Source organism: Acomys russatus, chromosome 22, assembly GCF_903995435.1.
Source record: "Acomys russatus chromosome 22, mAcoRus1.1, whole genome shotgun sequence".
Lineage (NCBI taxonomy): Eukaryota > Metazoa > Chordata > Mammalia > Rodentia > Muridae > Acomys > Acomys russatus.
In genome coordinates, this window is record NC_067158.1 from 11,871,772 (window position 1) to 11,885,355 (window position 13,584).

The window sequence follows — 13,584 nt, forward strand, 5'->3', positions numbered from 1 at the left end:
TAAACAGTTTTGCATGCTTGATTTGTTTTGTTTTGTTTCATTTTTGTTTTTGACACAGGCTCTCTCTATGATGGTGGTTCTCAACCTTTGGGGCACGGCCCCTTTGGGGTTTATGACCCTTTCATAGGGGTCACATATCAGATATCCTGCATATCGATATTTACATTTTTGAGTCATAACAATAGCAAAATTACAGTTATAAAGTAGCAATGAAAATAATTTCATGGTTGGGGCCACCACAGCATGAGAAACTGCACTAAAAGGTCACAGCATTAGGAAGATCTGTGTAGTCCTGGCTGTCCTAGAGCTTGCTACAAAGACCAGGCTGGCCTCAAACTTACAGAGATCCTCCTGCCTCTACTTCCAGAAGGCTGGAGTTAAAGGTGTGTCCCACCACGCATGCCTTGTAGTTCATTTAAAAAAAAAAAAAAAAAAAAAAAAAAAACTTTGATAAAATCCGAAGAGATGGGAAACACTTGGGGCCCTGAGAGTTGACTCGGTGGCCCAGATCTGCAGCATGACAGGGAAACCCTGCTAGCAGTCTACTGGCGTGTCTGACTTCATTTTCAACTGCGGCGACAAAACACCACAGCCAAGGCAACGTAATAAAAGGAAGCGTTTATTTTGTAGCTCATGGTTCCGGAAAGGCAGAGTCCATGAAAATCATGGCGGGAAACATGGCAGCAGGCAGCAGGCCCGCAGGCATGGAACTGGAGCAGTAGCTGAGAGCTCACATCTTGGTCCACAAAGCGGAAGGCGGAGAGAGCTAACTGGGAACGGCAATCTCAATGCCCACCCCAGTGGCGCGCACACTCCTCCAACAAGGCCACGCCTCCTAATCCTTACATGAGCTTCTATACTCAAGCCACCATACCACAGTAGAGTAAAAGTGGAAATCTGAGCAAGATTACTGGGATCAGTAAACACATTGTGATTTTAAAATCATACTGACATGACTTATCCCATATTTATGCCTAGAGTGTGTATCGAATCAGTTATCATAGTAATTCAAAGAATAAGCATTTGTCTGCAATATAAAGCTATGCCTCACAGAGCCCGTGGGCGCATTTTCCTCTAGCGCTGTGCTCTCTAAGTTTTTCTATTAGAAGCGTGTGTGACGCCTTAGCCGCCTGTGAGCCCCGTGAGCTGCAATAATGACCAGTGTAGTAAGGAGCAGCACAGATGCCAAGGGGGTAACCAGCTCCTTTCTGAAGAAAGCTCGTGCCTAGCACTGTAAGCTTGGCTCTCCATAGGTAGGAGCTCGCGGGCCCCAGCGGTGGTCCTCTTGTTGTCATTCCAAGTGAGCTTTGTAAAAAGCAACCTTTATTCTCCTGGCTCAGTTGTTGTCTGGGAGGCTCACTGTCTCCATCTGCTAACCTAGACCTAGTCCTGGAAGCTTCTAGCCTCCGCACAATCTAACCCAGGCGTTGAATGTTTTCAGCCTCTGAGACTTAACTGCTTGATAAGCTCACCTTTACTTGTTCTTTCTGAGCTCTGGGCCGGCTGGTTCATCTCAGCTGTTCTGGCCCAAACTCTTCTCCCAGCTGACTTATTCAATCTGGCTTCTCTCTCAGCCAAAAATTGCATTGCTTGACCTCAGACTAACCCAGCAATCTGCTCTAATCTTCTGGCTTCTTCTCATTTTCTGGCTCATTCCATCTTCACCTGAGTTCTTTCTCTGCAACCCACCTCTCTAGTACTGTCCTGGTAAAAACTGCCTCTTAAGTAGCTACCCTCTCCTCTCTCTTCTCATGAGAGTTGGGCATATCCTATTCTGTCAAGTCTTCTCTGATTCATTCCCTTTTCTGACACTCAATTAGACATCACTCACAAACATGGGTGCTTCCTTCTACAAACTAACTTTACCTTCATTTGGGATTAAAGTCATGTATCACCATGCCTGGATCTAAGCTCTTCTTCAGCGATACGTGCTCTTATACCAGGCTGGCCTTGAACACAGACCTGTTTGCCTCTGTCTCCTGGATTAAAGGCGTGTTTGTATCCCAGCCAGATCACACAGACCTAGAAGACTCACAGACAGCCACGTTCTGAGTTAACATTCCTCCACAGGGCATAGTGTTCAGTTGCCCTCCAGATACATATCTCTCTACCCATAAATGAGTGAAGCTGCCAGACTCCATCAGAGGAGTTTCTTTGTGCAGTTGATTGTGGCTAATGCAGAAACTCACAACTGGTGACAGTGCAAAGAATAAGTGTCAGTAGAATGCTCAGATGAGACCCCTACACTGCCCCTTCTCCCCAAGGTTCAGGGGCTATTGCAGAAAGGGGGTGGTTAAGAGCCACGGGTCTAAGAGGACCCGAGTGAAACAGTGGCCTCTGGACATGACAGGACTGTTGCCCTCATGAACTCAAGCCACACTGGTCGTTTCCATAAGACTCGCACAAGATGTAGCCAGTCAACATTCTAGCATGGAGAAGGAAGGGGGTCATGGTCCACCTTCCTCCCCCCCTCCCATGTTGACAGAGGATTAGGAAATCCATGATCCAGCGGATACTCAGGAACAGATGGGCAGCACAAATTAGAGTTATGGGTTAAAACAAAAGCAAAAACATTGTGATGGAGAGGAGACAGAGGAGGAGTTGGAAATAGATATAAACAAAATACATTGTCTGAAATTCTCAAAGAATTAATAAAAATATTTTAAATGAGTATGTTTGAGTGTGTATAGCATCTTTTAGCCTTAATAACAAGTTTGTGAGATAGAGGTATAATAACTAAATGGTAAATGTCTAATTTTAAATTTATTTCTATTTTAGTTTTTAAAAATATATTCGATAACCTTCTTGTATTTCACTTCAGTATTTCACATATCTGAAGCCTTTTACTCTTTATTTAAATACGCCCGCTAATGCTTCTTTTTCAGTCCATGTTTCAAAAGGTTAAGAAACATACTTATGCCTGGCATGGTGCTTCATGACTTTAATCCCAGCACTGGAGGCAGAGGCAGGAGGACCTCTGCGTTCCAGGCCAGCCTGGTCTACAGAGCGAGGTTCAGAACAACAGTGAGACTCAATATAAAAAACAAATTGGGGGCTGGAGAGATGGCTCAGCGGTTAAGAACACTGTCTGTTCTTCCAGAGGACCTAAGTTCAATTCCCAGGAACCACATGGTGGCTCACAACCATCTGTAGTGAGATCTGGTGTCCACCTCTGGTGTGCAGGAGTACATGCAGATAAAACACTCATATACAATAAATAAATAAAAACCTTAGAAAAACAAACACACAGAAACTTACTTCTTTGTAACCTGGAACACCTAGAATATATTTTGTTTGAAAATCACATTTTAATATTTTTAAATATAAATAAATGAACATGCAAATGGATACCTTTGATGTAATTTTGCAAGCAATAAACCATCAAGAATAACAGTAGTTTAAAAATTTGATATTAAAAATAAAGAAATTTTTGATACAGGATCTCACTACGTAGCCCTGGCTGGCCTGGAATGCTCTATGTAGAACAGACTGGCTTTAAATTCACATGTTAAAAATTTAAGCACATGCTATTGATTTATTATCTGTTAGGACTTGTAATTCTTGGTGATTTTTTCCCTAGGAGTTTGTCAGGGTTTTTAAAAGGCAGGCGGAAGAACAATGTAAGAAATAGAAAGGGCAGTTTACAGTGCATCCCTCCAGTGATCTTCTCATGAAAGTAGATACAGATTCTAGAACACCTCTTGAAGTCTTTAGGTACACCTCATTTTTGCACACCTATAATTGCAGCACTCAGGGAGGCAGAAGCAGGCAGATCTCAGTGAGTTCGAGGCCAGCCTGGTCTACAAAGCAAGTTCAGGACAGCCAGGGCTACACAGAGAAAACCCTGTCTCAAAGACAAACAAACAAAAGACCAAATTTTTTTTGTTAATTATATCTTTTCATGCTGTACATTTTTTCTAGATTTCTGATTACTAATTCCTTAAGTGAAAAATTAAGAGACACTTTCTGGTTTGTTTGGTTTTTTGTTTTGTTTTGTTTTTTTCTATTTGAAATGTTAAAACTTTCAGGTAAGCACATATAGCTATGGTTAGCTGACTAAATTATTTCTTTTTTCAAATGGGAAATGTCTTATTTTTTTTTTTTTTTTAGAATTTTATCCATGCATGTAACATGTTTTCATCAAGACCAACCCTCACTCCTCCTCCTCCTCCAATTCCTCCTTATGCCCTCATCTCCCCATCCCCCCAACTCTTCTAATCTCACCTGCCCTTCGTGTCTCTCTTTTTAAGCCCACGGAGTTCACTGAGCACTGCCAGCGCATGCAGGGGTGTAGGAGCACGGGCAGCCTCCCAGGGGCCACATCCCTATGTGCCCATAGGACCCATTTTTATTCAAACCACCACAATCATAGTACCTTCATGCATTCGTGACATGTCTCATCTCTTCTCCTCCCTCACTCCTCTCTTCTGTTATACCATGTCCCCTTTCCCGTCACATGCATTCCATTGCCCTTGGCGTTGCCAATCTTTGTCAAGTTCCCTTTCCATGTAGATACAAATGTACATGTGAATAGTTATGAATCTTTAATCCACAATTCATATGTAAGAGAAAACATGAAGTTTTTGTCTGGGTCTGGCTTATTTCCTTAGCATAGCGATTTCCAGTTAATCATTTGTGTGTCTTCTTTTGATAGCTGTTCAGTTCATCAGCCAATAGGCTACATGATTGGTTTGTTGATGTTTAATTTTTGCTCTTCTTTTCAGATCCTAGATATTAAGCCAATATCTAATACATGGTTGGAAAAGTTTTTTTTTGTTGTTGTTGTTTGTTTTTCACTCTATGTAGGCTGCTTCTTCACTTTGGTAACTGTTTTCTTCACTGTTATTTTCAGTACTGGAGTCCTCTGTGGAAGGAAAAATGATACTCACATGGCTTTGAAGTGTTTTCCTCAAACATTTTACAGTTTTTCATTAGGGTCTTTGATCTGTTTTGAACTGATGACTGTGTTGAATGAGATGTGTTGGCATAATGTTCTTGTAGACTATGTACAGTTTACTCTTGTTTGTCCAAATGCCGATTTCTCCACTCCACTCTCTGGAACGTTCCAGACATTGCATTGTGATGTTTATTCTAAGTATCTCCTGTTTCAAGTTTATGTAAACTTGTCACCATTTTTTCCCTATGTTGTCAATAAAAACCAATGCTGAGCAATAACAGAGAATAGGGTGGGACATCCTGGTCCAGTGAGGGGAGGAAAAAGAGGAGGAAGGAGAGGATGGAGCCAAGAGGAGAGACCGAGAAACACCAAGAGAAATGAACCGGGCCTAGGAGATGATTTAAGAGCAAGTATAATGTGGGAAATTTGAATGGGAAGAAACTATAATAGCATGGAGGTTTTGGATGGAGTAATTATTGTGCAGAATTGTGCTATAGGCTGATTAAATAGATCCTGGTCTCTCTGTGTGGTTATTTGGTTATAAAGCTGGTTAAGGAGTAACCACTGGTTTCACTAAAATAATAATTCAGTATTAAATATTAATAATCATTCAACTGAGATGTTCCTGGCTTCTAAGTGTGGAGAGCCCCTGCCCACATGGTCTAAGCACCATCAATCAGAAGCTGTCTTTTCTCCAGTGTGTGTTTTTGACAACTTCATCCAAAAAAAAGTAGCTTTAAATTCTTGGGGCTGCATTGCACCCTACATTCTATCCCATTGTTTGTCTGTATGGGTGTTCTGCCTGCATGTAAGGGCACCGTGTGCATGTAGTGCCCCCCAGAGGCCAGAAGAGGACACTGGGTTATGTGGACCTTGAGTTGTAGACAGTTGTGAGCTGCCAGGTGGCTGCTGGGACCTGAGCCTGGGTTCTCAACAAGAGCAGCACGTGCTCTTAACTGTTGAGGCACCTCTCCAGGTCCCAAGTGTCTGTCTCTATGCCAGTATAATGCTGGTTTTTTTTAATACAATTTTGTAACATAAACTGAGATTAGTCATTTAGTGCCTTCAAGATTTCTCTTTCTTTAATCCGCTTGGACTTGAGTTTTGTGCATGGTGATAAATAGGGATCTACTCGCATTTTTCTACATGTAGACATCCAGTTAGACCAGCATTGTTTGTTGAAGATGCTATCCTTTTTCTATTGAATAGATTTGGCTTCTTTGTCAAAAAAATCAAGTGCCCATAGGTGTATGGACTTATTTCTGGGTCTTTGATTTGATTCCATTGATCAATTAGGCTATGGCTATGCCAGCAGCATACCGTTTTAATTACTGTTGCTCTATAGTACAGCTTAAGATCAGAGATGGAGATTCCTCCAGAGGATCTTTTATTGTACAGAATTGTTTTAGCTATTCTGGGGTTTTTTGTTTTTCCATATGAAGTTGAGAATTGATCTTTAAAAAAAAATTATAGGGATTACATTGAATCTGTTAATTGCTTTTGATAAGATGGCCATTTTTACTATGTTAATTCTCCCAATCCACGAACAAGGGAGATCTTTCCGTCTTCTAATGTCATCTTCACTCTCCTTCTTCAGAGATTTGAAGGTTTTTTTTTTCATACCAGTGTTTCACTTGCTTGGTTAGTCACGCCTAGATACTTTATATTACTTATGTCTCTCGTGAAGGGTGTAATTTCCCTAATTTCTTTCTCAGCACAATTGTCATTTGTATACAGGAGGGCTAGTGACTTTTTGGGTTGATTTTGTATCCAGCATGCACCACCAGGCCTGGCAAGGATTGCTTTGGTTATTGGGAGCCCTCAAATATGAATTTTCCTAGCACTGATAAGCAGTGTTGGGATTTTGATGTGCATTGAATCTGTAGATCTCTTTTGGTGATGTACCAGCCTTCACAATGTTAAATCTGCCAGTCACAAGCATGGCAAGTCTTTCCATGGTCTGGTGTCTTCTTCAATTCCTTTATGTGCCTTTTTTCCTTATGGATGTCTTAACCTCCTGTGTTGGGTTTATTTTTAGGTGTTTTGTCTTTTAAGCTGTTGTGAACGGATTTACACACACACACACACACACACACACACACACTCAATGCTTTCTCGGCTAGTTTGGTATTGGCATGTAGGAAAGCTACTGATTTTTACATGTTGACTTTGTATATTGATAATTTGCTGAAAGTGTTTATCAATCCTATGTGTTTTCTGGTAAAAAAAAAAAAAAAAATCTCAATTTCCTTGCTGAGTTGTACTTCCGTGTTGGTGACCCTCTCAGCCATCTTGCTAACTGCTCCTCTGTGCTGCTGACAAATGTCTGCGAGCTCCGAATAGAACGCATCTGCTTGGTTCATTCTTTTTAAGGTCATCGATCATTTTACCAGGAAACTGTTACAATCTGCTTCTGGTATTCTACCCCTCCGGGTATCTTTGATTTTGGTGTAAAGAGCTATGATCTGTTGAAGGCGTCGAGTTTCAGGTACTGAAAACCTCAGGTGAGTGAGGCTTCCCTTCACTAACTGTCCTCAGCTAGTGAGGGCGTGGCTTATCTCTTTCTCAAGCGGCCCCTGCTTCCCTCCCCTCCACAGGGAAGGTGTTCAGCTTCTCTGGCAGTCTTTGTTTTTCTCTCCTTTCATTTGGTGATTTGTGAAGCTCTCTGAGATACAGCCTGTGTTCTGCTCCGCCCCGTCCATGAACTGAGTTTTGAGCGTGGCTGGTATATAATGGCTCCAGTCGGGGAACAGCGTTTCCCAGGGAAGGACTAGCACTGAAAAGGCTCGGTGGAGGGGAGAGACACCATTTCTTTCTTTCTTTTCTTTTCTTTTCTTATTTTGGTTTTTCGAGACAGGGTTTCTCTGTGTAGCCTTGACTGTCCTGGACTCACTTTGTAGACCAGGCTGGCCTCGAACTCACAGCGATCCGCCTGCCTCTGCCTCCCGAGTGCTGGGATTAAAGGCGCTGCCACCACCACCGCCCAGCTTAATGGGTGATTGAATCAGATCTTTTTGTTTTTGTCTCTAAACCATTTATCTCTTATCTGCCTTCCACCATCACATTCCCAGAGTGTGTCAGGAGATTTTTAATTACGTTAAATATGCCATTTTGTGAGTTACTGAGCTACTGTTTTTTGGTTTTGTACAGGATGAAGTGGTGTCATTTTTAGATCCCCTGGAAGAAAACAAACCACAGATGAAGGAGTTTTCAGTAACTGAAGCGGCCCAGGCCCAGGCAGGCGTCAAGCTGGAGAGGTGCGCTTGTTTCCTTCTTTCTCTCCGTAACAGCCTTCCAGGTGCTCTGTGGGGATGCAGTCAGCAATTAAACAGAGAGGAACGAGTTTCATTTATAGTTTACGAGATATAAATTATCATAAGTAATTTATAAATAAACTATCCAGTGCAGGCACAAACAGAAGTATTGAAGAGGATTGGTACCCCACTTTAATGAGGCATAGTACTCATTACATCCCATGATGCTAAAGGGTTCCACATTAGTTTTACCAATTTTGTAAACTACAGGCTTTTGCATATTTTGCTCAACATTGAGCTTAATGTCTTATTTTCATTTTCATCACTGCTCCTAACATGCATGTCTTATGAAAGTACATTGCTAACCACAATGGGACTTGAAAGGCACTTTCCCATTTGGATGACCATATTTGAGATTGCTGTGTCTGAGGAATGCTCACCTGATGGCATTTCTGGTTGACTGTGATCACCAGACTCCACTTAGGTCTCAGAGTTTACGTGTAGTGAGCACAGGAAGGTGGAGTGCCCTGTCTCTGTTCGCATTAACTGTTCTTCAGTCAACACAGGGGCCAGGTGGGCAATAACAGGAACAGAAAGAGGTTTCGGGTTCACACAAGAGTGCTTTTAATTCCTAGATCTCACACTTGCTAGATGTGTGGCCGTGAGCCATTGAGCAGTGTCTGTGTCACATCTAATCTTGTCTTTATGTGTTTAATTGCAATTTCTATAAAAAAAACAAAACAACCTTAAGAGCTTGCATGTTTGAACCATAGGTGGCAACGTCTCTTTTATTTAATGAAACATTCTTTGAATCATTCAAAGTCTTTGTTAAATGCTTTCTTACCTCTACTAAAAACAGTAGTTAATGCTTACCATTTTTCTCATTTGTGGAAAAGACAAACTGTTTTAGACTATGAAGAAAAGGGACTTGAAATTTGTCAAGACAGCAATCTAGGTAAGATCTGGATTAGGAATTATTTTAGGTAATCCTTTCTTTGATTAAAAGAAAAAAAACAAGAATTAATTACATCAAATCATGAATAAAAGTATTGTTTACAAAGTGAACATGTAAAATAGTTTTGTATTTTAAAATCAGAATTGTCTAATGAGTTGATCATTAAGTATATTTTGCTTTCTGAAACAGTGTAACTTGAAAAAAAATGTATTTTCTTTTTGTGGTCTTGGGGTTGGACCTAGGGTTTCCCTGGTGATGGACCAGCGCTCTCCCACTGTATTACACTCCAGACTTCTATAGTTTCTATTATTATTATTATTATTATTATTATTATTATTATTATTGGTGGTGGTGGTGGTGGTAGTGGTGGTGGTACAAGCTCTGGCGGGATGTTTTTCATCTGTGCAAAGGACTCTATTTCTTTGGAGATTTGCCACACAATGAGAAGGCTGAGGAGAAGCATGGGCCGTCCTGCAAAGATGGGAGGATACATTCTTTTTTTTTTAAAGATTTATTTATTTATTTATTTATTTATTTATTTATTTATTATTGAATATGAGCCTTTTATCTGCAGAAGAGGGCATCAGATCACACTATAGATGGTTGTGAGCCACCATGTGGTTGCTGGGAATTGAACTCAGGACCTCCAGAAGAGCAGGTGTTGCTCTAAACCACTGCGTTTAGATGGCTCTAAACCATCTTTCCAGTCCGGGAGGATACATTCTTAAGAATTCATACTTTATAAAAATGGCCATCACAATGACTTTTATAGCTACTTGACCCTGGAAGCAAGAGTAGCGTCTAGTTTGCTTTTCTGTCCCTGTGGTAAAGCAAGTCTGACCAAAGTCAACTTAAAGGGAGAGTGGGCTGATGCGGCTTACACTTCCAGGCCTGCACCATCATTGAGGAAGTCACAGCAGGAGCTCAAACAGAAACCGTGGAGGGACACTGCCTACTGGCTCACTCACTGGCTCATGCCTAGCTAGCATTCTCATACAGCCCAGGCCCACTTGCCTAGGGATGATGCCTCCCACGGTGGGCGTGGCCCTCCCACATCAATCATCAGTCAAGATAGCCTCTCATAGGCATGATCACAGGCCAATCTGATGTAGGCAATTCCTCAGTTGAGACTCCTTTGGAAGGCTCTAGCTTGTGTCAGGTTGACAGTTGACACTAACTAGGACAAGGGTGAATAGGAGACACTAGGATACACACAAGAGAACCCAAAGGGTAGACACAAGCAGTCTGTAAGTTTATAACCTAGTGAAGTTTCCTTTGGGAATCATTACATTTTAACATCTTTGTTTTATTGTTTAGTGATAAGCCTGGGATCTAACTCTTCCATCACTTTTTTACTCATGTGAAGACATCACCAAAGCAGCTTATAGAAGAAAGGATTTATTTGGTGCTTACAGTTTCAGAGAGTCAGAGTCGCTGCCCACCATAGCAGAGAACATGGGAGCAGGCAGGAAGACATGGTACTGGAACATCAGCTGAGAGCTCACATTTTTATTCACAAGCCCAAGGCAGAGGGAACTAACCAGGAATGGCCTGGGCTTTTGAAACCTCAAAGCCCACCCTCAGTGACACACCCCTCCAACAAGGACACACCTCCTCATCCTTCCCAAACAGTTCCACCAACTGGGGACCAAGTATTCAAACACATGAGAGTGTATGGGGGGTGTTCTTTATTCAAACTGCCACAGCTACCAACACTAAGGAAACCATGCTTATGGCCATACAACACACACACACACGTATACAGGTGAAATGCACTCTGCTACATCTATTACCTTACTTTTCTGTGAGTATAGTAGATTTTCCTGGGAAATACCTGAGAGAGTTCCAATACTTATTAACATGCTTTAGGTGATTTAAAGAATGTTTTCTTTACATACGGAGAGCCCCCTATTGGCCCATTCAGAAACTTGAATGAGATAATGACTTTATTTCTATGGTTTTCATATCAAATAGGAATTTTTCCTCAGTGGTGCATTCCAAGCTTATTTCTGGCTGTAAGTGTGATGAGGCATGGATAAATCATCAAGGGATGTTCTTCCTGTGACATAGTTCTGTGGGAGACAAAGTGAACAAGGACATAGCTAGAACTGAGAGGGGTTATTAGCATTTCCTAATAAGGACACGTATATCACTCTCTTTTCTTCTGCTGGAATCTAGAGGCTGAAAACGATCCTTGCTCCTCTCTCTGTCTTAGTTAAGGTTTCTACTACTGCAACAAAACACTATGGCCAAGAGGAAAGCTAGGGAGGAACGGGTTTATTTGGCTCACCCTTCCACATCACTGTTCATCATTGAAGGAAGTCAGGACGGGAACGCAAGCAGGGCAGGATCCTGGAGGCAGGAACTGATGCAGAGGCCATGGGGCGCTGCTGCTCACTGCCTTGCTCGGCCTGCTTTCTTATAGAACCCAGGACCACTAGCCCAGGGATGGAACCACCGACAATGGGCTGGACCCTCCCAATCAATAACTAATTAAGAAAATGCCTTACAGAAATAGAAGGATCCAGAGGGTCCTAGAAACCTACAAGTAGAACATTATGATGGGCAGATCTGGGCCCAGGGGTTCTGCTCAAACTATGGCACCAACCAAGGACAATACATGCAGAAAACAACGAGCCCCTACCCAGATCTAGCCGATGGACAGGACATTCTCCACAGATGAGTGGAGAGTGGGGACTGACTTTCACATGAACTCTGGTGCCCCATATTTGACCACGTCCCCTTGATAGGGAGACCCGGTGGCACTCAGGAGAAGGATAGCAGGCTACCAAGAAGAGACTTGATACCCTATGAGCATATACAGGGGGAGGAGGTCCCCCTCAGTCACAGTCACAGGAGAGGGGAATAGGGTGAAAGTGGGAGGGAGGGAGGAATGGCAGGATAGAAGGGATGGGATAACAATTGAGATGTAATATGAATTAATTAATTAATTAATTAATTTTTAAAAAAGAAAATGCCTTACAGCTGAATCTTATGGAGGTAGTTTCTCAATTAAGGTCCCTCCTTTCAGACGCCTCTAGTTTGTGTGTCAAGGTGGCAGAAGGCTAGCCAGCATATCCCTCCTCTGTCCATTCTGTTTTGCAAAGCTTCAAAGGACCACGACCATTCGTTGATGTTGCTTATAGCAGGGTTCTTTTTATCCAAAGCTGAGCAGGTTCCACTGAGATACTGTAGTAGTTGTGTTAAATAATAATAATAATAATAATAATAATAATAATAATAATAGTAATAATAATAAATAGGTCACAGAGAGGAGAGGTGAACTCTGGCTGCTCTTCCAGAGGACCTGGGTTCAATTGCCAGCAGCCATGTCATGGTTCAAAACCATCTGTGACTTGAGTTCTAGTGGATCCAATGCCCTCTTCTGGCTTCTGCAAGAATCAAACATACAGGTGGTGGGTGCACAGACTTGCATGCAGACAAAACACCTACACACTTTAAAAAATGGAAAATATTTTAAGATAAGAAATAAGCACACACCCACACTGCCCTTGGCGCCATCTGTCCAGAAGATCCACACGACTTGTTTGCATTCGCCACTGTCAGTGTCTCATACCGATTCTGCTAATAACGTTGTTCTCTGTCAGTCTAATGGTGTTCAGCTACAATCGTGGTCATTTCGCATGGCAGTTTACATTTAGGCGTTGAATTTTGACAAGTTTCTCCCTCCTTTGACTTGAAATACACAAACTAGTGAGAGGCTGAGTTTTTGAAGAGTGGATTACCCGTCAATAGAATGCTCTTGATGCAAGGCTCCAAATGTATTGATGCTATCAATCATCAGATATATAAATTTAATATATTATACTTTTCTCTTTTCAAACATACACACGCACACACTCACTGAACACATATATATATAATTAGTTTTTCAAAACAGGGTTTCTCTGTGTAGCCTTGACTGTCCTGGAACTCACTCTGTAGATCAGGCTGGCCTTGAACTTGAAGATCTACCTGCCTCTGCCTCCCAAGTGCTGGGACTAAAGGTGTGCGCCACTACTACCTGGCTTTCTTTTCTATTATTTTATATTACTCATTAACAATATATTTTTCCTTTACCTTTAGAAGCAACGGACAGTACTGAATCCTACTCTATACTAAGGTAGGATTTTAGAGATTGTTTTAAGTACAGAGAAAGCAAACAGGCATCTGTTAGTGTTCTCTGCATGCTGTGCCTGACACTTGCTGTTTCCTACAGTCATCACAAACCTGTTTGCCAAGTGTGCAACCATCTTCCCCAGTGAGGTGGCTCTCACTGAGGGGCCCGTAGTCGCATATTGCCGGGAAGCTGACCGTAATTAGCCTGTGCACTTTCTCAGTGTTCCCCTGCTCTTCTGCATAACGGGTAGAACCAAGAAACGGCTTCGGTAATGTCAATTCACGAAGCCCAGGCACGTATGAGCGCTTGTGCAGAGTGTTCCCAATAAGCTTGCTTGGACTCACAGTCTTAATGGTTT

The 13,584-nt window shown here is 42.0% G+C and overlaps 1 protein-coding gene across 1 annotated transcript in view; it reads left to right on the plus strand.

Annotated features, from left to right (window-relative positions):
* LOC127205517 (ankyrin repeat domain-containing protein 36C-like) overlaps positions 1-13,584 on the plus strand; it is a 105,144-nt gene that overhangs the window by 38,166 nt on the left and 53,394 nt on the right. Inside the window, exons 12-14 of the mRNA XM_051164711.1 lie at positions 8,048-8,154; positions 9,048-9,106; positions 13,193-13,229. Of these exons, the coding sequence (XP_051020668.1) occupies positions 8,048-8,154; positions 9,048-9,106; positions 13,193-13,229 (203 nt within the window). The remainder of the gene's footprint in view (positions 1-8,047; positions 8,155-9,047; positions 9,107-13,192; positions 13,230-13,584) is intronic.